The sequence below is a fragment of the Hyla sarda genome, chromosome 7 (genome assembly GCF_029499605.1).
Source record: "Hyla sarda isolate aHylSar1 chromosome 7, aHylSar1.hap1, whole genome shotgun sequence".
Lineage (NCBI taxonomy): Eukaryota > Metazoa > Chordata > Amphibia > Anura > Hylidae > Hyla > Hyla sarda.
The window spans coordinates 178484015-178504581 of NC_079195.1; the positions used below are offsets into that span (position 1 = coordinate 178484015).

At 43.0% G+C, this 20567-nt stretch overlaps 1 protein-coding gene across 2 annotated transcripts; it reads right to left on the reverse strand.

The window, feature by feature from the left end:
- Nucleotides 1–9530: 9530 nt before the first annotated feature.
- LOC130282787 (zinc finger protein 345-like) lies at nucleotides 9531–17192 on the reverse strand. 2 transcript variants are annotated; one of them, XM_056531513.1, is made up of 5 exons: nucleotides 17051–17192; nucleotides 16592–16731; nucleotides 12663–12845; nucleotides 12469–12589; nucleotides 9531–11602 (listed from the first exon to the last, which is right to left on the reverse strand). In XM_056531513.1, exons 2-5 carry the CDS (start codon nucleotides 16661–16663, stop codon nucleotides 9789–9791), a joined length of 2190 nt encoding a protein of 729 aa, XP_056387488.1. In that variant the 5' UTR covers nucleotides 16664–16731; nucleotides 17051–17192; the 3' UTR covers nucleotides 9531–9788. The 2 variants fall into 2 exon arrangements, with proteins under 2 accessions (XP_056387488.1, XP_056387489.1); XM_056531514.1 differs by lacking the exon at nucleotides 17051–17192 and adding an exon at nucleotides 16859–17042.
- Nucleotides 17193–20567: the final 3375 nt, after the last annotated feature.

A 20567-nucleotide genomic window follows, 5' to 3' on the forward strand; every position in this document is an offset into this window, starting at 1 on the left:
AACCGTTCATGGAGAGCCTCCTGCTTCTTGACTAAATGGCAGAACTACAGAAGACACAGACGACAGTAGGAGAGAAGGAAAATTGGGAAGGTCATTGTGCACAATCCCATTGGGCACAGTTATAGCAGCCATCAGTGTTTGCTTCAGAATCTCATAAGGTAAGATTTATTGTCCTCCTCCTGACAGAATCTAGTCCGTTCTTGTATATAAAAAGGAAAGAATGCCTAAACAAGGACTATCATCTTCAATGGCAGAAAAGAGGACACGTCACGTAGGAGGCCAACTCAAGGACTTCCCATTTAACTTTTAATACCATTGTATCCCAAATTACAAAGAGGCGCTCAAGGAACAGGGCTAATGGAGTTATCCAGTAATAGAAAAACAGACCTATTTTTTTTTCTCCAAAAACAGCATCACACCTGTTCTCAGGATCTGTGCGGTATTACAACTTGGCTTAACTCCCTTCAATGGAATTAAAGGGGTACTCCAGTGAAAAACAATTTATTTTAAATCAACTGGTGCCACAACATTAAACAGATTTATAAACTACTTCTATAAAAAAAAAAAGTACTTAGCTGCTGCATGCTCCACAGGAAGTTCTTTTCTTTTTTAATGTATTTTCAGTCTGGCCACAGTGCTCTCTGCTGACACCTCTGTCAAATCCCCATAGCAAACCTCTCCTGCTCTGACAGTTGCTGACATAGACAGAGGTGTCAGCAAAGAGCAGCGTGGTCAGATAGAAAAGAAATTCCTCTGGAGCATAAAGCAGCTGATAAGTACTGGAAGGGTTAAGATTTTTAAATAGATGTAATTGATAAATCTGTTTAAACTTTCTGGCACCAGTTAACTAAAAAAAAAAAAAAAGTTTTTCACCGGAGTACCCCTTTAAGCTGCAAGACCACACCCCACCTGCAAACAAATGTGGTGCAGATTATTATTTTTCTTTAATCATCTCTGTTTTTCTAATGCAGGATAACCCCTTTAATTTCTAGCCAATGGCAGCCATGGCAGATCTGTCATCAAACTATGCTGCCCTATGCAGCATAGATCAGCAAGTGATAGGTGGACTCTTCCTTTTTGGCAAACTGGCACAAAAATATAAATTGATCAGTTTGGCCAATAGACGCGATCAGAGTCCAGTGTATCTGAGATCGCGCCAGTGATTGGCCGGCTGCTGTGGAGGCCAAATCTCAATAACTGCTGAGAGGTGTGAAAGAAGAGCTCTTCTCCGGAATACACCAAACTACTGCTTTAGCTAAAAGGAGTGTGGACCTCTTCATATACTATACTACCTTCACATAATCTGCTGCCAGATTTAATCAGGGTGGGTTCACACCACGTTTTTGCAATACAGTTTTTTATCAGGTTTTTGATTTTTAAAAAAAAACGGATTCCTCAAAACCTGACTAAACTGTATCAAAACGTGTGTACAAAGTTTTATCTGTATACGGTTTGAAAAATGATGTCCGGTTGCATCCGTTTTTTAAGGAAAAAAAAACATACGTTTTGAACTTTTCACTCCATTGTGAATAAAGTTTCACTTGTTTGATTGAAATTCCAATAAAAAAAAACTGTGCAAAGTCAAAAACCGTATGGCAAAAACCGGATGGAACCGTACGCACACACAGTTCTGTACGGTTCCTATTGACTCCCATGTTTAAAAAAAAGTATACGGGTTGATACTGTTTTTCACCCAGACCAAAAACCGTGGTAGGCCACAGTTTTCAGTCCAGAAAAAAAAAAAAGTAAAAAGCCATGTGGTTTGAAAAACGGAGACAACCGTATACAATATAGTGCATACGGTTTTGAATGGAAAGTCTATGGCCACGGTTTGCTGTACGGTTGTATACGGTTTTAAAAAAAAAAACGTATCCAAAAACTGTATAGAAAAATCGTGGTGTGAACCCACCCTTACTTAGGTTTCTAAGGGTGCAAACATTATATTTTCCCCCCTCTCCTGTCAATATTTAGCCTTTTACTGTCATTGATATACCCCTGTGTCTACTAGGCAAATAACATTAGGGGCAGACATACAGTACAGTGAGGTAGGGACACCTACATTCATGCCCTGGGAGCTAGGAAAGCAAACTCCTTGGCAAAAGTTTTCGATTTATTTTAATTTAAAATATAAAAGCTGTCAAACACAGCATAGAAGACAACAACTACATAAGTATACAGTAAGACATGCAGTTTTCAAATAAAAAACAATGTGTTAGGCACATCTGTAAGAGACATTTTAAACAAATAACTAGAAATTCAGTTTCCATAGTTTTTCCACCTAAAAAAATATGAATTCCCTGATCTTCTGTCACGTAATCCCTGGTTTAGTTGACAGGGCCTAAATACTAATCTAATTTATACAGCATATACTCCAAGTTACTTCATCTATATAACCATCTCCATCTCTATGCTTCCACACATGTACCGTCATCTAATACCTGCATATGCCCGTACACCAAGGGTGTACAGTACAGGGGGCCCCAATTTCCCCTCACTAACCAATCTACAGTATATTCTCAATTTATCATCTTAAGTGTGCTTTAAGCAAGGAGCTATACTAACAATTCTAACATATCTCAGGATTTTAGGTATAGCCGAGAAGAAAAGGTCAAATATGAAAGCCTGCACGTTAAAGTGTACCTTTAATGATGGTAGCAGAGTATCCCTTTAAAATTTCCAACAATTAAAAGGGGTACTCCAATGCCCACACATTCGGAACATTTTGTTCCAAACGCTTGGAGCAGGCAGCGGGGGTTGGGACGTCACTGCCACGCCCCTACCATAGACTTGCATTTAGGGGTGTGACATGACGACCACGCTCCTCATAACGTCACACCATCTAAATGCAAGTCTATGGTAGGGGCGTGGCATGATGTCACGAGGGGGCATGACTACGCCTCTTGTAACGTCACACCATTTCAATGCAAATCTATGTCACGCCATGTCCCCTCAATGCAAGTCTATGGTAGGGGTGTGGCGGCTGCCACGCCCCTACCATAGACTTGCATTTAGGGGTGTGGCATGATGTCACAAGGGGGCGTGGCAGTGACATAACGACCACACCCCTCGTAACGTCACACCATCTCAATGCAAGTCTATGGTAGGGGCGTGGCGGACGCCACGCCCCTACCATAGACTTGCATTGAGGGGTGTGACCTGATGTCATGAGGGGGCATGACCGAGACATCACGACCCCTGCCAGCCACGTTCTAACTGAACGCCGGGGGCTGCACAGAGATCGGAGGTCCCAGCGGCGGGACCCCCGCGATCAGATATCTTAACCCCTATCCTTTTGATAGGGGGTAAGATGTTTAAAAGCGGAGTACCCCTTTAAGTAACCCAAGACTAATGCAATCGGGAGACGTATCTGCTGGACTTCCAATAGACCTGCATGTGACTTCCGGCAAACACATCTCCTGCTTTAGTCTCAGGCTACCCAGTTGCCAGAAATTTTAAAAATAGATATCCTGCAGCAGGGAGCATGGCTGAAGGTACGCCTAGGGGAGAGAATACTCAGTCCCTATGACAGGCACCACTACTGAAAACATTTAGTTGCAGTTAATTTCCTTCCTATGTTACCTTTGTTCTTCTGTACCTGCACATATGAACTATATAAATAGGAACTGGATTTTATTGTACTTTGGAATCTAAGCTATTACACGCCTAAACAATAGCATAATCTAGGTTGAATAGACAAACAATAAGGCTATGTTCACACACCAGAATTTCTGCATGGAATTCCGCATGAAAACTCTGCATTAATTTATAGCCAATACAAGTCAATGGTATTCTGCTGTTCTATTTATACAGCAGAATCTCTGCTGCAGGAATTCCATTGAAGTGAATGGGCAATTAATTTCTGCGGGATTTACTGCAGAATTTTCATGCAGAATTACGTGCAGAAATTCTGCCATATGAACATAGCCTAAGGGCTTGTTCACACAAGCGGATTTCTTGTCAAACTTGCAGCGGATCTCCCGCTGCAATTTTGAAAAAAGAATCTCTATGTGCTACCCGCAGCAAATTTTCGCCAGCGGAACCTCCGCTGTTGAAAAATCCGCCGCAGAACCTATTGACTTCAATGGGGTCTGCAGCAAATTTTTTACAGCGGAGATTCCGCTGGCATAAATCTGATGTGAGTAGTGCAAGGAGACCCCACCCCTTTTCAAACCTGAAGCGGAGATCCGCTGCAAGTTTGAAAAGAAATCCGCTCATGTCAACGAGCCCTTAGGGTACGTTCACACGAGTGGATTTTTCTGTGGGTTTTCCGCTGCGTATTTGAAAGTGGGCGGGCTCTTCTTGGCTGTCCGCAGCAGATTTTCCGCGACGGAATTTACGCTGCGGAAAATCCGCCACAAGCCCCATTGAAGTCAGTTAGGACTGCGGCGGATTTTCCGCAGCGTAAATTCCACAGCGGAAAATCTGCTGCGGACAGCCGAGAAGAGCCCGCCCACTTTCAAATACGCAGCGGAAAACCCACAAAAAAATCCGCTCGTGTGAGCGTACCCTTAGGGTGCATTCACACGCTCTTACTAGCAGCGGGTTTCACGTTGCGGGAAACCTGCTGCGAGTTACACTTTAAGAGCCGAGGAACGTGCTCTCGAATCACCCAAAGTGCAAGAAAAAGTGCAAACGTGTTAAACTAAAAAAAAAGAAGTGCACAAAGGATGCGGTCTATCGCAAGCCCTTCTCCGATAGGAGAGAGGCCCCCCAACAAACCTTACCCTTCACCTCCGGCCCAAAAGATACCTGCGAGGTTCCAGGTTGGATGTCCCTTTTCACCAAAGCTACTAAGGGACCACAAATGCTCCCGACATCCCCCTCTGCATTAGCCAAGTTATCTGCCCGCAGAGCCGATAACGGTCGGTATCCAGGGTTTTTGCAGGGAGGTGCGGAACCTAATGGCCACACACACCTCCCCTAGACCGCAAGGAGGGACACCCAGAAGGGCTAGCACATCCCAACAATCGTGACACACAACACGCAAAAAGTGCTGCGCGTTACACTGCCACTGATTTGAATGGGTCCACAGACAGTCCGCAATAGTGTCAGATTTGCGGACTGTCCACGGACCCATTTAAATCAATGGTAGCGTAACTCGCAGCGGGAAACTCGCTGCTAGCTACTAGCGTGTGAACGCACCCTAAAGGTGGAAACTGAGCCAAATTTTACAGGTGTAGCACACTCAAAATAAATATTGGGTAATGTGGCAGACAATTTCCTGATGGCACCTCATTCCTGGCATTCATTACACTAATATTTTACACAACAGCCACAAAATGCTAATTTGGATGTTAAGACTTCTTAGCCATGCCCCTTTCAGTTTCAGAATTCTAGTGGAAACTGCAAAAAGCGGGGGTTTTTTTTGCTAAATTTGGCACACGCAATGTAGATCACAGCAGAGATGACAAAAAATAACTGGAAGAAAGGTTTTAATGTCCTTTCTTTGCCATTCAGCTAGAACCAAGAAGCCAGAGACCATGGTAAGGTAAAATCTGAAAAATCACCTGGCTAGGCCAATACTGTTTAAAGGGGCACTGCGGTCAAAAAAAATGTTTTTCTTTAAATCAACTGATGCCAGAAAACAGATTTGTAAATTACTTCTATTAAAAAATCTTAATCCTTCCAGTACTACTTATCTGCTGAATACTACAGAGGAAATGGTTTTCTTTTTGGAACACAGAGCTCTCTGCTGACATCATGAGCACAGTGCTCTCTGCTGACATCTCTGTCCATTTTAGGAACTGTCCAGAGCAGCATATGTTTGCTATGGGGATTTTCTCCTACTCTGGACAGTTCTTAAAATGGACAGAGATGTCAGCACAGAGCACTGTGCTCGTGATTCAGCAGAGAGCTCTGTGTTCCAAAAAGAAAAGAATTTCCTCTGTAGTATTCAGCAGCTAATAAGTAATGGAAGGATTAAGATTTTTTTTAATAGAAGTAATTTACAAATCTGTTTAATTTTCTGCCACCAGTTGATTTAAAACCTTTTTTTTTCTTCTAGCGGAGTACCGTATCTATCGGCGTATAACACACACTTTTTAGGCTAAAATTTTTAGCCTAAAGTCTATGTGCGTGTTATACGCCGATACACCCCCAGGAAAGGCAGGGGGAGAGAGGCTGTCGCTGCCCGCTTCTCTCCCCCTGCCTTTCCTGGGGTCTAGAGCCCTGCTGCCGACCCTTCTCTCCCCCTGGCTATCGGCGCCGCTGCCCGTTCTGTCCCCCTGACTATCGGTGCCGGCGCCCCATTGCCGGCGCCGATAGCCAGGGGGGAGAAGGGCCGGCAGCAGGGCTCTAGACCCCAGGAAAGGCAGGGGGAGAGAAGCGGGCAGCGACGGCCTTTCTCCCGCTGCCTTTCCTGGGGGTGTATCGGGGTATACACGCGCACACACGCACCCTCATTTTACCATGGATATTTGGGTAAAAAACTTTTTTTACCCAAATATCCTTGGTAAAATGAGGGTGCGTGTAATAGGCCGGTGCGTGGTATACCCCGATAAATACGGTACATCATTAAAGATTCATGATCTAAAATATAGGCAGCCATTAAGGCTTTTTTCTGGCCATGAGCAAGGAGGTGGTACATTTTTGGTAATGTATTTTTACAGTCATAGGCTATGTGCACAGTTTTTTGAGACCTTAAATGGCAAAAAAAAATTTAAAGAACAAAACACAACAGTATAAGGAAGAGGAATAGGGAAAACATACATTAGTGCCCAAACCGTTTTAGGGCCAAAGCAATTATTGCTGTAAATTAAGTGCAAGGCACTTTTGAGACATTTATGTGCCTAAATACGGCTGTATTTTACCAAGCCATTTTTAGCATTCAGGATTTTTTGCATCCCAGTCACAAGCAGACCTTTTTTTGGGGCTATAGCATAAGAAACTGTGTATGTACATATAGCCTTAAAGGGGTATTCCACTAGCCAGCGTGTTCCCAACACCGTTTTCATGCATCTGGAGGTCCGCAGGTTGTAGACCACTGTCCTATACTTTACATTGCACGGATCCCTCAACATACGATGGTTTCAACAAGCGAGGTGAGAATGATAAATGTGGCGCACGTCCGTAAAATGCCCATTCTGATTGGTCGGTTCCTCCAGTTGTGACACGTATCACAGATCTGGACTGTCTGTACATTGTATGTTGAGTCTGGTTTCAAGTTACAATGGTCCAGAAAAGACCATTGTATGTTGAAACTATTGTATGTTGAGGCCATTGTAAGTTGAGGGATCACTGTACAATGGCTGTCCCAAAACCAATTAATATTGTGTGTTGAGGGACCACTGTATTAGAAAAAAAAAAAATAAATGATATGTAGTACTTTCTGACTACTATGACGTAAAATATAAAGTCACTGAAATTATGTTTTGCAACTACAGACACATTGGGAAACATGTATATATATTCACTACGATGTTCTTTGTCTGTTAGAATGTGTGTGGAGTGATCCACGTTCTAGTATGTTAACATATACATTATTATGTTACATGTGAATATGGATAAAAATGGGGGGAGATTTATCAAAACCTATGCAGAGAAAAACTTGCCCAGTTGCCCATAGCAACCAATCAGATCGCTTCTTTCATTTTTCACAGGCCTTCATAAAAATGAAAGCAGCAAGCTGATTGGTTGCTATGGGCAACTGGGCAAGTTTTCCTCTGCACAGGTTTTGATAAATCTCCCTCATTGTTCTTAACGCACAAAATCAAACAATGGGGAAGAAGTAGAGTGCACTGGTGCCGAAAAATATTTTGACATCCACAACTTATTTACAAGTTAAAAATATTTTTCCCCATCCACTTATTCATATGGAATACACTGAATCTGAAACTTATTATATTAACCTGCCTTTTCCCAGACATATGACTTTGAAGTGCTGCATAAAATTAAAAGGGGTACTCCAGTGAAAAACTATTTTTTTTCTTATCAACTTTCTCCAGAAAGTTAAACAGATTTGTAAATTACTTCTATTAAAAAATCTTAATCCTACCAGTACTTAGCTGCTGAAGGTGAGTTGTTCTTTTCTCTCTGACCACAGTGCTCTCTGCTGACACCTGTCTGTCTCAGGAACTGTCCAAAGTAGGAGCAAATCCCCATAACAAACCTATCCCGCTCTGGACAGTTCCTGAGACAGACAGAGGTGTCAGCAGAGAGCACTGTTGTCAGACAGAAAATAACTCAACTTCAGCAGCTGATAAATACTGGAAGGATTAAGATTTTTAAATAGAAGTACTTTACAAATCTGTTTAACTTTCTGGAGCCAGTTGATATGAAAAAAGATAGTTTTTGACCGGAATACCCCTTTTAAAAGGGGTACTCTGCTGTTCAGCATTTGGAACAAACAGTTCCGAATGCTGGAGTTGGGAGCGCGTGATGTCATAGCCCCGCCCCATGATGTCACGGCCCGCCCCCTCAATGCAAGTCTATGGGAGGGGGCGTGACATCAGTCACGCCCCCTCCCATAGACTTGCATTGAGGGGGTGGGGCGCGATGTAATGAGGGGGCGGGGCTATGATGTCACAAGCTCCCGGCTCCAGCGTTCGGAACAGTTTGTTACAAAACGCTGTGCTGCGGAGTACCCCTTTAAGTGAGCAACTCATCCATGGATTACAGTCAGGATAAACCCACAATCAAATGGGAAATGCTAAACTTGTTGGACAAGTAATGTGCCTACCATGTGGGATTTTTCTCATGCAATGAGGTACAAGAGTAAGGGGGTCACAGAAGAATATCAAGAACCATTCCGACAAACAAGTGGTGCATAGTCAAGCAAACTGCAGCCAAATGCAATGCTGAGGCCTCAACAGTGTCCAAATGAACAACGTTTAGTTCCAGATCACACTGACTAGCATTTGTATTAATTCCACATAAGATATCTTGAGATCTGATGTAGTAATTGTTTTTCTGTTTTTTACCTAATATGGGAAATCGTTCATAAAAATGCAATCCTCTAATGTAAGTGTAACAGCTGCCTATCTAGTCTCAGGCAATAAAAAAAAAGCGAACAAACCTGTCGTTCTATCATAACCCCTTCTACTGTAGGGTATATCCATATTGTGCCGACATCTGGTGGCCAACAGTAAATACCAATACTTACTTGCTTTATGAATTTTCATAAAACTTTAAGCACCTGTCTGAGTAGACAATTAATAAGCTGTAGGCTGATCTTCAGGAATCTTGGATGCTCAAGCCAAACCAATTAAATATAAAAGGTCTTCTCTGATGGAGAGGCCATACAATTTAAAGTCCAGAAAACCAAAAACTTTCAATGACAAAAGGGTATTTCACCCAACAAACTGTGTTGATGCTAAAAACTAGAGATGAGCGAACTTGCAGTAAATTTGATTCGTCACGAACTTCTCGGCTCGGCAGTTGATGGCTTATCCTGTGTAAATTAGTTCAGCCTTCAGGTGCTCCGGTGGGCTGGAAAAGGTGGATACAGTCCTAGGAAAGAGTTTCCTAGGACTGTATCCACCTTTTCCAGCCCACGGGAGCACCTGAAAGCTGAACTAATTTATGCAGGAAAAGTCATCAACTGCCGAGCCGAGAAGTTCGTGACGAATCGAATTTACTGTAAGTTCGCTCATCTCTACTAAAAACCTAGGATAACACTACAAGGTATCCTTTAAAATACTGAGTTTCTACAGTAACATTAGTTCAGATCAGCCATAAAACGTCTCTTATATTCACTTCAAGATATTTTTTGACAGATCATAATCTGCAACCTAATAAAGATAAAGCTTATCTTTAACACTAAAGTGACATGTAATGTACAAATCCTAGATTCATATAATATAAACTTCTTCATGTTCAGAAGATTGAGGATTTTCAGTTGCATGAATATGACTGTGCTGAGCAAGACGTGCCTGAGAACTGAAATATTTCCCACAGTCCAGGCAAGGGAAGGCTTTCTTTCTTGTATGACATTTCTGATGCCTTTTGAGATGGGAGTTTCGGGAGAAACTCTTTCTACATATAGCACAAGAATACGGTCTCTCCCCTGTGTGAATTTTTAGATGCCTATGGAGATATGACTTACACGTAAAAGTTTTACCGCACTGAGAACAAGAATATGGTCTTTCAGTCCTGTGTATCCTCCTGTGCTGGACAAGATTTGAGTTGGTGGCAAAACCTTTACCGCATTCACTACAATAATATGATCTCTCTGATAAGGAAACCCTCCAATCCTTGGTGGGATCTGTTGGATCATTTATGTATTCCTCACCAAGAATGTTGGAATACGCTCTCTCTTCATAGTGAGTTCGCTGATGTCTTTTAAGTTCATAATTGCTTATAAAACATTTATCACATTCCGGGCATATGTAGGGCTTTTCTCCTGTGTGGACTCTCTGATGTCGAACAAGATGGGAGTTTATTGTGAAAGTTTTTCCACAGTCTGTGCAAGTGTAAGGTTTTTCTCCTGTGTGAATTCTCTGGTGAAGGACTAGGTTTGCACTGGTGGTAAAACTTTTCTCGCACTCAGAACAGTGATACAGTCGGGCGCCTGTGTGAATCTTCTGGTGCAGAACGAGATTTGATTTGGTTGTAAAACATTTGCCACATTCTGAGCACATATATGGTTTCTCCCCTGTGTGGATCCTTAGGTGAATCGCAAGATTAGAGTGATTTGTAAAACATTTGTGACATTCAGGGCAGTAATATAAATTTTCGCCTGTGTGAATCCTTTTATGGATAGTAAGATTTGAATTGGTGGTGAACCGTTTTCCGCATTCAGAGCAGGAATATGGCCTTTCTCCTGTGTGCGTTCTTTGATGTATAAGAAGGTGTGAGTTGCGGAAAAAGCGTTTCCCACATTCTGAACATGAGTATGGTCTCACGCCAGTATGGATCATCTGATGTCTGTGGAGCTGTGACTTGCGTGTGAAGCATTTCCCACACTGAAAGCACATGAACGGTCTAGGTTTGGATGGATACATTTGACCATTTTCTTTTATATGGTTTACTCCCAAATAAAATTCTGCAAGATTTTCATCACATAACATTGTTTCTTCCTCCATGTGAGGAGACAGATCTTGCTGAATGTGACCAGATGTACTCATGTCTGGGTCGTCCAAAATTACCTCTTCAAATGAAAGTCGATCCACCTCAATATGAGAAGATGGAAACTGCGGCCTATGATTTATGGCTGAATACATATTGGTGTCTGAAAAATTATCTTCATCACATGACACAGGCTCCTCCTTAATTTGAATGGATTCATATTCGTCTGCTGAATCTGTTATAGTATAAACTGTGGTAGGTTCTGGATCTTCTTCCTCAAAGGGAAAGGTTTCTACCTTAATATAGGAAGTGGGATACTGTTTGTGAGGTATCGGTATATATATCTCGGATTCTTTGAGAACATTGTTTTCACACAGTTCCTTTCCAATATGATGTGTTATAAAGTGCTCTCTTCTATTCGATTTTTTATATAGGTCACGGTCGCTAAAATGCACTTCTTCACATGGATGAGGTATCTCAGTAACGTTTCCCATATCTGAAGTCTGAAGATTTAAAACATTGGGACCATCGTTCACACAATCCAGTGATGAAACATGGATTTGGGGTGCTCGAGATTTTTTTGTGACTTCAGTGAGACCTGTGGGAAAGCAACATACTAAGCTTATAAGATTTCTCTGTGAGAGGAGTGTCATAGTGATAAGAAGAGACTTCTAGGCCAGTGGTCTTCAACCTGCGGACCTCCAGATGTTGCAAAACTACAATTCCCAGCATGCCCGGACAGTCAACGGCTGTCCGGGCATGCTGGGAGTTGTAGTATTGCAACATCTGGAGGTCCGCAGGTTGAAGACCACTGTTCTAGGCCATTCTTAAGCACATTACATTTAATTTAGCTGTCCGGGCATGCTGGGAGTTGTAGTTTTGAAACATCTGGAGGTCCGCAGGTTGAAGACCACTGTTCTAGGCCATTCTTAAAGGGGTACTCCGGTGAAAAACTTTTTTTTTTTTTTTCAAAATCAACTGGTGCCAGAAAGTTAAACAGATTTGTAAATTACTTCTATTAAAAAAAAAATCTTAATCCTTCCTGTACTTATTAGCTGCAGAATACTACAGTAGAAATTCTTTTCCGCTTGAAACACAGAGCACTCTGCTGACATCTCTGTCCACTTTAGGAACTGCCAGCGTAAAAGGAAATCCCCATAGCAAACATATGCTGTTCTGGACAGTTCCTAAAATGGACAGAGATGTCAGCAGAGAGCACTGTGCTCATGATGTCAGCAGACAGCTCTGTGTTTCAAACGGAAAAGAATTTCCACTGTAGTATTCAGCAGCTAATAAGTACAGGAAGGATTAAGATTTTTTTTTTTAATAGAAGTCATTTACAAATCTGTTTAACTTTCTGGCACCAGTTGATTTAAAAAAAATAAATAAATAAAAGTTTTTCACCGGAGTACCCCTTTAAGCACATTACATTTAATTTAGAAACTAAAAATCTTCTCTCCTTACCAAGTGATTTGACAGGCTGTTGAGTTTCCATAACATCTCTGTACAGATCCTTGTGTCCTTCTATATACTCCCACTCCTCCATGGAGAAATAGACTGTGATATCCTCACATCGTACAGGAACCTGATACATACAATTTATCAGACACCATTTTGGTTTACCAGTATAATGTCCCAGCATTCCCAGCAGTGCTCACCTCTCCAGACATCAGCTCAATTATCTTGTTGGTAAGTTCCAGAATGGTCTTCTCCTGGTTTCCATTATACGTTCGTGAGTGAGGTGGAGGCTCTGTGATCCGGCTCCTGCTCCACCCTCTTGATAAACAGGAATGTCTCTTGGCCATCATGGAGTCACTGGATTTCTTTACAGGTCCATAGTCCTAAGACACAAATATAAAGGTCACTTGCGATGCCATGAGATATAATTTTTGATACCCCTCACCTCAGTAATCATATCACTATTGTATTAATGGAACACTAATTCTGGAAATGAAAGATAGACATAAGCAGCAGATAACCTCACCCACATCATTCTCAGGATAAGTGCGGGTCCCAGCAGTCAGACCCCGACCAATCAGCTAGATATATAGTGGAGAAATGTTGATGATGACAATTCTGCAGCAATTTTCAATACATAGGGCGCATACACAGACAAAATAACATATTGCATAGTAAAACAAATGAACTACTGAACAAGAGAATAAAAATGACAGTGTGTGGGGAAAGGGGAATACATAGCTGCCAGAATCCTCTGGCACCAGTTTATCTCAAGAGAATGAAGGATCAAGCAGAGCTCATGTGTGTATACACAAAGTGTTTTTTTTCATGCAAATTAAAGAGACTTGATCACTAGGTTAATGCTGCCCTGAGACCACGGACAGAACAATTTAATGCTTATATCTTTTTTTTTTCAGCTGCTCTCCAGGAATCCTCATGAGTGTCAAGGACAATAACCACCTCACACTATTCTTCATCATGTGCGCACTTGGTGGTGCTCAAAGGTCATGTATGAAGACCTCTCTCTTTCTCTCTCTGCCCACTGGCTACTGATTGGAAGCTGTCTGTCTGTCTATACCAGTGGTTCCCAACCAGGGTGTCTCCACCTGTTGTAGTTTTTTTTGCAACAGCTGGAGGCACATTGGTTGGGAAACACGCCTACTATGTGTAGGTGGACAGCTGTCAATCAGTGGCAAAGGGAGAAGCGCAGCTGCACAGTATGTGATACATCTGTCACTAGTATATGCCCTCAGATAACACAGCATAAACCTAGTGACAGTACTCTTTTTAAAGTTTAAGGAGTACTCCAGTGGAATTAAACTTATCCCGAATCCAAAGGATAGGGGTTGTGTCAGATCGCGTGGGGTCCGATTGCTGGGACCGTCGCGATCTCCTGCATGGCACGGTGGCAGTCCCCAGTAGGAGGGTGTGTCGATCTCATAGAGATATATGGAGGGGGCTTGTAGGCCGCGGCTTCCTGCAGGGTTCGGCATGCCCCCTTCCTTAGGAATGCTGTGCAGGAGAGATTTTGGGGGGGGGGGGGGGGGGGGGGGGGTGGGGGGGGGGGGGGTTTGTCCCAACGGTCAGAACCCCGTGATCTGAAGCTTATCCTCTTTTCTTTGGATAGGGCTCATAAGTGTATACAGCTTTCCATCCGAACTGTCCCTAAAACTATCCATATATTCATTGACAGCTATCTCTACTGATGCACACTCAGCCAGGGCATTGAAATCCAATATGCCCAACCCTGCTCATCTGCTGTCAAGGGAAGAGTCCGGAGGCTTCCATACTCATAATGCATTAAGGCTAGGTTCACACTTGGGAATTTCCAATTGGAATTCCATTTTAGGAATTCTGCTTGGAGATTCCAGTGAAGCAGAGTCCTATTGCTGACTGATCAGACTTCCTCTGTATCTCTGGCCGGAATATTTCCCACCTTGCTACTTTCTGCTTTTCCAACTCCTCCAGCGAGGTGGTTGGGAAAGCCAAAAGTAGCCAAAGCATGTTATGCAATTTGTGTAACTCCTATTGACTTTAATGGGAGTTGTGCAAGTGGCGTAGCCCTGCGGGCTACTCCGTTTACATAACTCAGTGAGCCTGGCTCGTGGCCCTAAGCAGTGTCCGTAACTCCCATTAAAGTCAATTACACTTAAAGGAGTAGTCCAGTGGTGACCCAGTGGTGAACAACTTATCCCCTATCCTAACGATAGGGGATAAGTTTGAGATTCTGTGGGGTCCGACCGCTGGGGCCCCCTGCGATCTCCTGTACGAAGCCCCAACAGCCCGCGGGAAGGGGGCGTGTCGACCTCCGCACGAAGCGGCGGCCAACACGCCCCCTCAATACAACTCTATGGCAGAGCCGAAGCGCTGCCTTCGGCAATCTCCGGCTCTGCCATGGAGATGTATTGAGGGGGCGTGTCGGCCGCCGCTACAGAGAGATCGCAGGGGGCCCCAGCGGTCGGACCCCCCTCGATCTCAAACCTATCCCCTTTCCTTAGGATAGGGGATACGTTTTTCACCACTGGACTACCCCTTTAACTTCCCCACTGCAAACAGGCTGGAGGAGCCAGAAAAGCAGGAAGTAACTAGGTGGAACAACCCCTTTAAGGTCCCATGCTGTCCACTGATTAGGTTAATAGCCAGTTATCAACACTGGTGCTCCTGTCCAAAGGCCCCAACATGGCACCTGACACATGATTTACCCATGTGACTGCCTTCCCATCTGACCCAGCACCAAACAATGGCTGTTTGTACTTGGCACATGTGAGCATATAGGGAGCAGAATCTCCTGTATATGCATGTGTCATTGTTCAGCACTGGTACAGAAGGGTGGGTGATAGCATAGGTAAATTATGTGACCATTGCTATCTGGGCTCATAAGGATGTGGACACCAATGCTATTTACTGGTTAAGAGTAGGTTCACACACATACAGGATCCGGCGCAGATTTGATGCGCAGGATTTATAACTGCAGATTAGAATCTGTGCTCAGTCATTTGGTTTACATTGAAATCTGCAGCAGAAAATCCTGCGCATCAATTCTGCGTACATGTGAATGTATCCTAATGAATTAAAGGGGTACTCCAGTGGAAAACTTTTTTTTTTTTTACTCAACTGGTGCCAGAAAGTTTAAAAGATTTGTAAATGACTCACATTAAGATTATTTAATAGAAGTAATTAAGATTTTTTAATAGAAGTAATTTACAAATCTGAATTTTATGAGGAAGAGACCGGCACTGCTGATAATCCGGGAATGTGCAATATCACGGCAGGTGAATAACAATGGACCAGGTGGTGCTCAATCTTTTCAGAGAGGTAGACAATCCAAATATGCAAAGATAAGGTAATAAGATGGCACTCACCACGGTTATGACTTCATATCCTTTATTTGGGAATAGCAGGTAACAGAGGTGCGGTGTCAGGCAGGTATCATGGCAAGGATGCCGGGGACCTCAGTGTGGAGGTCCCCGGTGTCCTTGCCATGATACCTGCCTGATACCGCACCTCTATTCCCTGCTATCCCCGAATAAAGGATATGAAGTCACGACTGTGGTGAGTGCCGTCTTATTACCTTATCTTTGCACAATTTACAAATCTGTTTAACTTTCTGGCACCAGATGATTAAAAAAAAAAAAAAGTTTCCCACCAGAGTACCCCTTTAACCAATGGGCAGCCTTTAATACAATTACACCTGCTGCTCGTGTAAATACCTCGCTCTGGGTACCAAGTTTTCTAATGAAGATCTATTTATATGTTTCAATGAATTTTTGGATAATGTTGTCATATCAAGTATTTTATCTTCTGATGAGACACTATTAGGTACATACAATTGTAGCATTTATGATTGGTTATGCCTAGACACAACAGCATCAGCAGTGGTCTTCAAACTGTGGACCTCCAGATGTTGCAAAACTACAACTCCCAGCATGCCCGGACAGCCAACGGCTGTCCGGGCATGCTGGAAGTGTTAGTTTTGCAACTTCTGGAGATCCACAGTTTGGAGACCACTGACATAGATGATGTACATTACATCACAGCCGCAATTGGCAAACTGTGCAAGAGATGTCAATTGCTGCCCAGTGGCATTAGTATGACGATGTCACGTGATGTATTTCCCAGAATCCCTTACCTCTCCGGTCAGCAGGTAGATGATCTCCAGGGTGAGGCGCAGCACCCTCTCAGTTACACTATCCTCCTCCATCCTTGATGCCTTATTCAGAACTGTCCTGTACAAGGTCCCGATGACTTAGGGTTTCGCACTTTGCCCTCCTGTCCATCATATATGGGAATAAAACACAAATCATGTTTAATATCCACATGGCGTCTATCAGTTTATACTGTTTCCTAATAAACTGTCAGCTCTTTGGTTTAGTATAGCTCTTGTTCATGGTTTCACCTCCTAACTTGTCACTGTTCATTGGCCCATTGTGGTGGAGCAATAACTACAGCGCCCCCTAGCGGATGCGGGCGGTTATGACATGGTAACTGTATAAAATAACATCCTGTGGCAGCCTCCATCACGTGACCTAGCATACAGGGGAGACATGCTCGTATAGTACAATTTCTGGAAGATGCCCGGGCCATTCACCTGCGTTCACTACCACTGAGGACGAGCATCAGCCGCTTCTCTTCTAACTCCCCACCAAAGGAAGTTCCATGGCCACTTCCGGTCTGTGTGTCGCGCCCCCCATTCATGCGTTTCACTGGCTGCGTGTGCCCACTAATTATTCTTCCGCCGCGTCTTGCGCTCGTGGTTCCGACCCCCTGGACCCACTGCAGGAGGAGAGTCCATGACTCCTTCTAATGATGCTGTGGCTGCAATAATGTTTACTTTTATAGAGGGCAGAGGCTGTATCTGTACTGAAGTGTTTGATGCCACTTATATCCTGCCACTATGTAACATGAAGTGTTTCCCAAACAGGGTGCCTCCAGCTGTTGCAAAACTGCCAATAGATAGACCCCTATGAATAGACCCCTAGGCTATGTTCATATCTATTAATTGGGGTACATGTGGGGGATACGTCAGCAGAACAGTATGTGGACGTATACCATGGTGTACCTGTGTAGTGCACATTAAGTTCAATTGGCTGAATAAAGTCTACAAGTAATGGCTTTCGCTCCATTTCAGTGGGCTTGTATTTTTCGCAGGACTATGCAGGTGAAGGTTTCCTCAGTCCTGCATAAAGACTGGAGTAGCTTTATATAAACCTGTGCAGAGGAACAGTTGACCAGTTGCCCATAGAAACCAGATTGCTTCTTTTATGTTTTAGAACCCTTTTTAAAAATGTAAATGGTCACTGTGGTCTATTCACACGTACAGTATTCTGCCCAGATTTGTTGCGCAGGATTTACTGTTGCAGATTTCAATGTAAACAGAATGACTGAGCACAGCTTGAAATCCTGCGCCTCAAATCTGCACCGAATACTGTACGTGTGAATAGACCCTTAACCCCTTAAGGACCCGGCCATTTTTTGAACATCTGACCACTGTCACTTTAAACATTAATAACTCTGGAATGCTTTTAGTTATCATTCTGATTCCGAGATTGTTTTTTCGTGACATATTCTACTTTAACATAGTGGTAAAATTTTGTGGTAACTTGCATCCTTTCTTGGTGAAAAATCCCAAAATTTTATGAAAAATTTTAAAATTTAGCATTTTTCTAACTTTGAAGCTCTGCTTGTAAGGAAAATGGATATTCCAAATATTTTTTTATTTTATTCACATATACAATATGTCCACTTTATGTCTGAATCATAAAATTGACAAGTTTTTACTTTTGGAAGACCTCAGAGGGCTTCAAAGTTCAGCAGAAATTTTCCAATTTTTCACAAAATTTTCAAACTCACTATTTATCAGGGACCAGTTCAGGTTTGAAGTGGATTTGAAGGGTCTTCATATTAGAAATACCCCATAAAAGACCCCATTATAAAAACTGCACCCCCCCCCAAAGTATTCAAAATGACATTCAGTCAGCATTTTAACCCTTTAGGTGTTTCACAGGAATAGCAGGAAAGTGAAGGAGAAAATTCACAATCTTCATTTTTTACACTCACATTTTCTTGTAGACCCAATTTTTGAATTTTTTGCAAGGGGTAAAAGGAGAAAATGTATACTTGTATTTGTAGCCCAATTTCTCTCGAGTAAGCACATACCTCATATGTCTATGTAAAGTGTTCGGCGGGCGCAGTAGAGGGCTCAGAAGCGAAGGAGCAACAAGGGGATTTTGCAGAGTACATTTTTCAGAAATGGTTTTTGGGGGACATGTTGCATTTAGGAAGCCCCTATGGTGCCAGAACAGCAAAAAAAAAAAAAAAACATGCCATACCATTTTGGAAACTAGACCCCTTGAGGAACGTAACAAGGAATTAAGTGAGCCTTAATACCGCACAGGTGTTTCACGACTTTTGCATATGTAAAAAAATAAATAAAAATAATGTGTGTTTCCCCCCAAATTTCACATTTTTGCAAGGGTTGATAGCAGAAAATACCCCCCCAAAATTTGTAACACCATCTCTTCTGAGTATGGAGGTACCCCATAAGTTGACCTGAAGTGCACTACAGGCGAACTACAATGCTCAGAAGAGAAGAAGTCATATTTGGCTTTTTGAGAGCAAATTTTGCTCGGGGGCATGTCGCATTTAGGAAGCCCCTATGGTGCCAGGACAGCAAAAAAAAAAAACACATGGCATACCATTTTGGAAACTAGACCCCTTGAGGAACATAGCAAGGAATTAAGTAAGCCTTAATACCCCACAGGGGTTTCACGATTTTTGCATACGTAAAAAAAAAAAGAAATTCACTAAAATGTGTGTTTCCCACCCAAATTTCACATTTATGCAAGGGTTAATAGCAGAAAATACCCCCAAAATTTGTAACCCCATCTCTTCTGAGTATGGAGGTACCCCATAAGTTGACCTGAAGTGCACTACGGGCGAACTACAATGCTCAGAAGAGAAGGAGTCATATTTGGCTTTTTGAGAGCAAATTTTGCTCGGGGGGCATGTCGCATTTAGGAAGCCCCTATGGTGCCAGGACAGCAAAATAACCGCCACATGGCATACCATTTTGGAAACTAGACCCCTTGAGGAACGTAACAAGGCATACAGTGAGCATTTACCCCCACTGGTGTCTGTCAGATCTTTGGAACAGTGGGCTGTACAAAATTTTTAATTTGCACAGCCCATTGTTCCAAAGATCTGACAGACACCAGTGGTGTGTAAATTCTAACTGCACCCCTCATTACATTACGTGTGGGGTGTAGTTTCCAAAATGGGGTCACATGTGGGGTTTTGTTTTTTTTGCGTTTGTCAAAACCGCTGTAACAATCAGCCACCCCTGTGCAAATCACCTCAAATGTACATGGTGCACTCTCCCTTCTGGGCCTTGTTGTGCGCCCCCAGAGCACTTTGCACCCACATATGGGGTATCTCCGTAGTCAGGAGAAACTGCATTACAAATTTTGGGGGGCTTTTTTCCCTTTTACCTCTTGTCAAAATGAAAAGTATAGGGCAACACCAGCATGTTAGTGTAAAAAAATTTTTTTTTTACACTAACATGCTGGTGTAGACCCCAACTTCCCCTTTTCATAAGGGGTGAAAGGAGAAAAAGCCCCCCAAAATTTGTTAGGCAATTTCTCCCGAGTATGGCGATACCCCATATGTGGCCCTAAACTGTTGCCTTGAAATACGACAGGGCTCCGAAGTGAGAGTGCCATGCGCATTTGAGGCCTGAATTAGGGATTTGCATAGGGGTGGACATAGGGGTATTCTACGCCAGCGATTCCCAAACAGGGTGCCTCCAGCTTCTGCAAAACTCCCAGAATGCTTGGACAGTCAACGGCTGTCCGGCAATACTGGGAGTTGTTGTTTTGCAACAGCTGGAGGCTCCATTTTGGAAACAGTGGCGTACCAGACGTTTTTCATTTTTATTGGGGAGGGGGGCTGTGTAGGGGTATGTGTATATGTACTGTTTTTTACTTATTTTATTTTATTTTGTGTTAGTGTAGTGTTTTTAGGGTACAGTCACACGGGCGGGGGATTACAGCGAGTTTCCCGCTGCGAGTTTGAGCTGCCGCGCAAAATTTGCTGCATCGCAAACTTGC

Excerpts from the sequence above, each read along its gene's own strand:
- LOC130282787 (XM_056531513.1), bottom strand. The coding sequence starts at position 16,663 with ATGGAGGAGGATAGTGTAACTGAGAGGGTGCTGCGCCTCACCCTGGAG. Across the intron at positions 12,846-16,591 it reads TCTACCTGCTGACCGGAGAG|GACTATGGACCTGTAAAGAA; the intron begins GTAAGGGATTCT and ends TTTGTGTCTTAG. Across the intron at positions 12,590-12,662 it reads TTGAGCTGATGTCTGGAGAG|GTTCCTGTACGATGTGAGGA; the intron begins GTGAGCACTGCT and ends TGTATGTATCAG.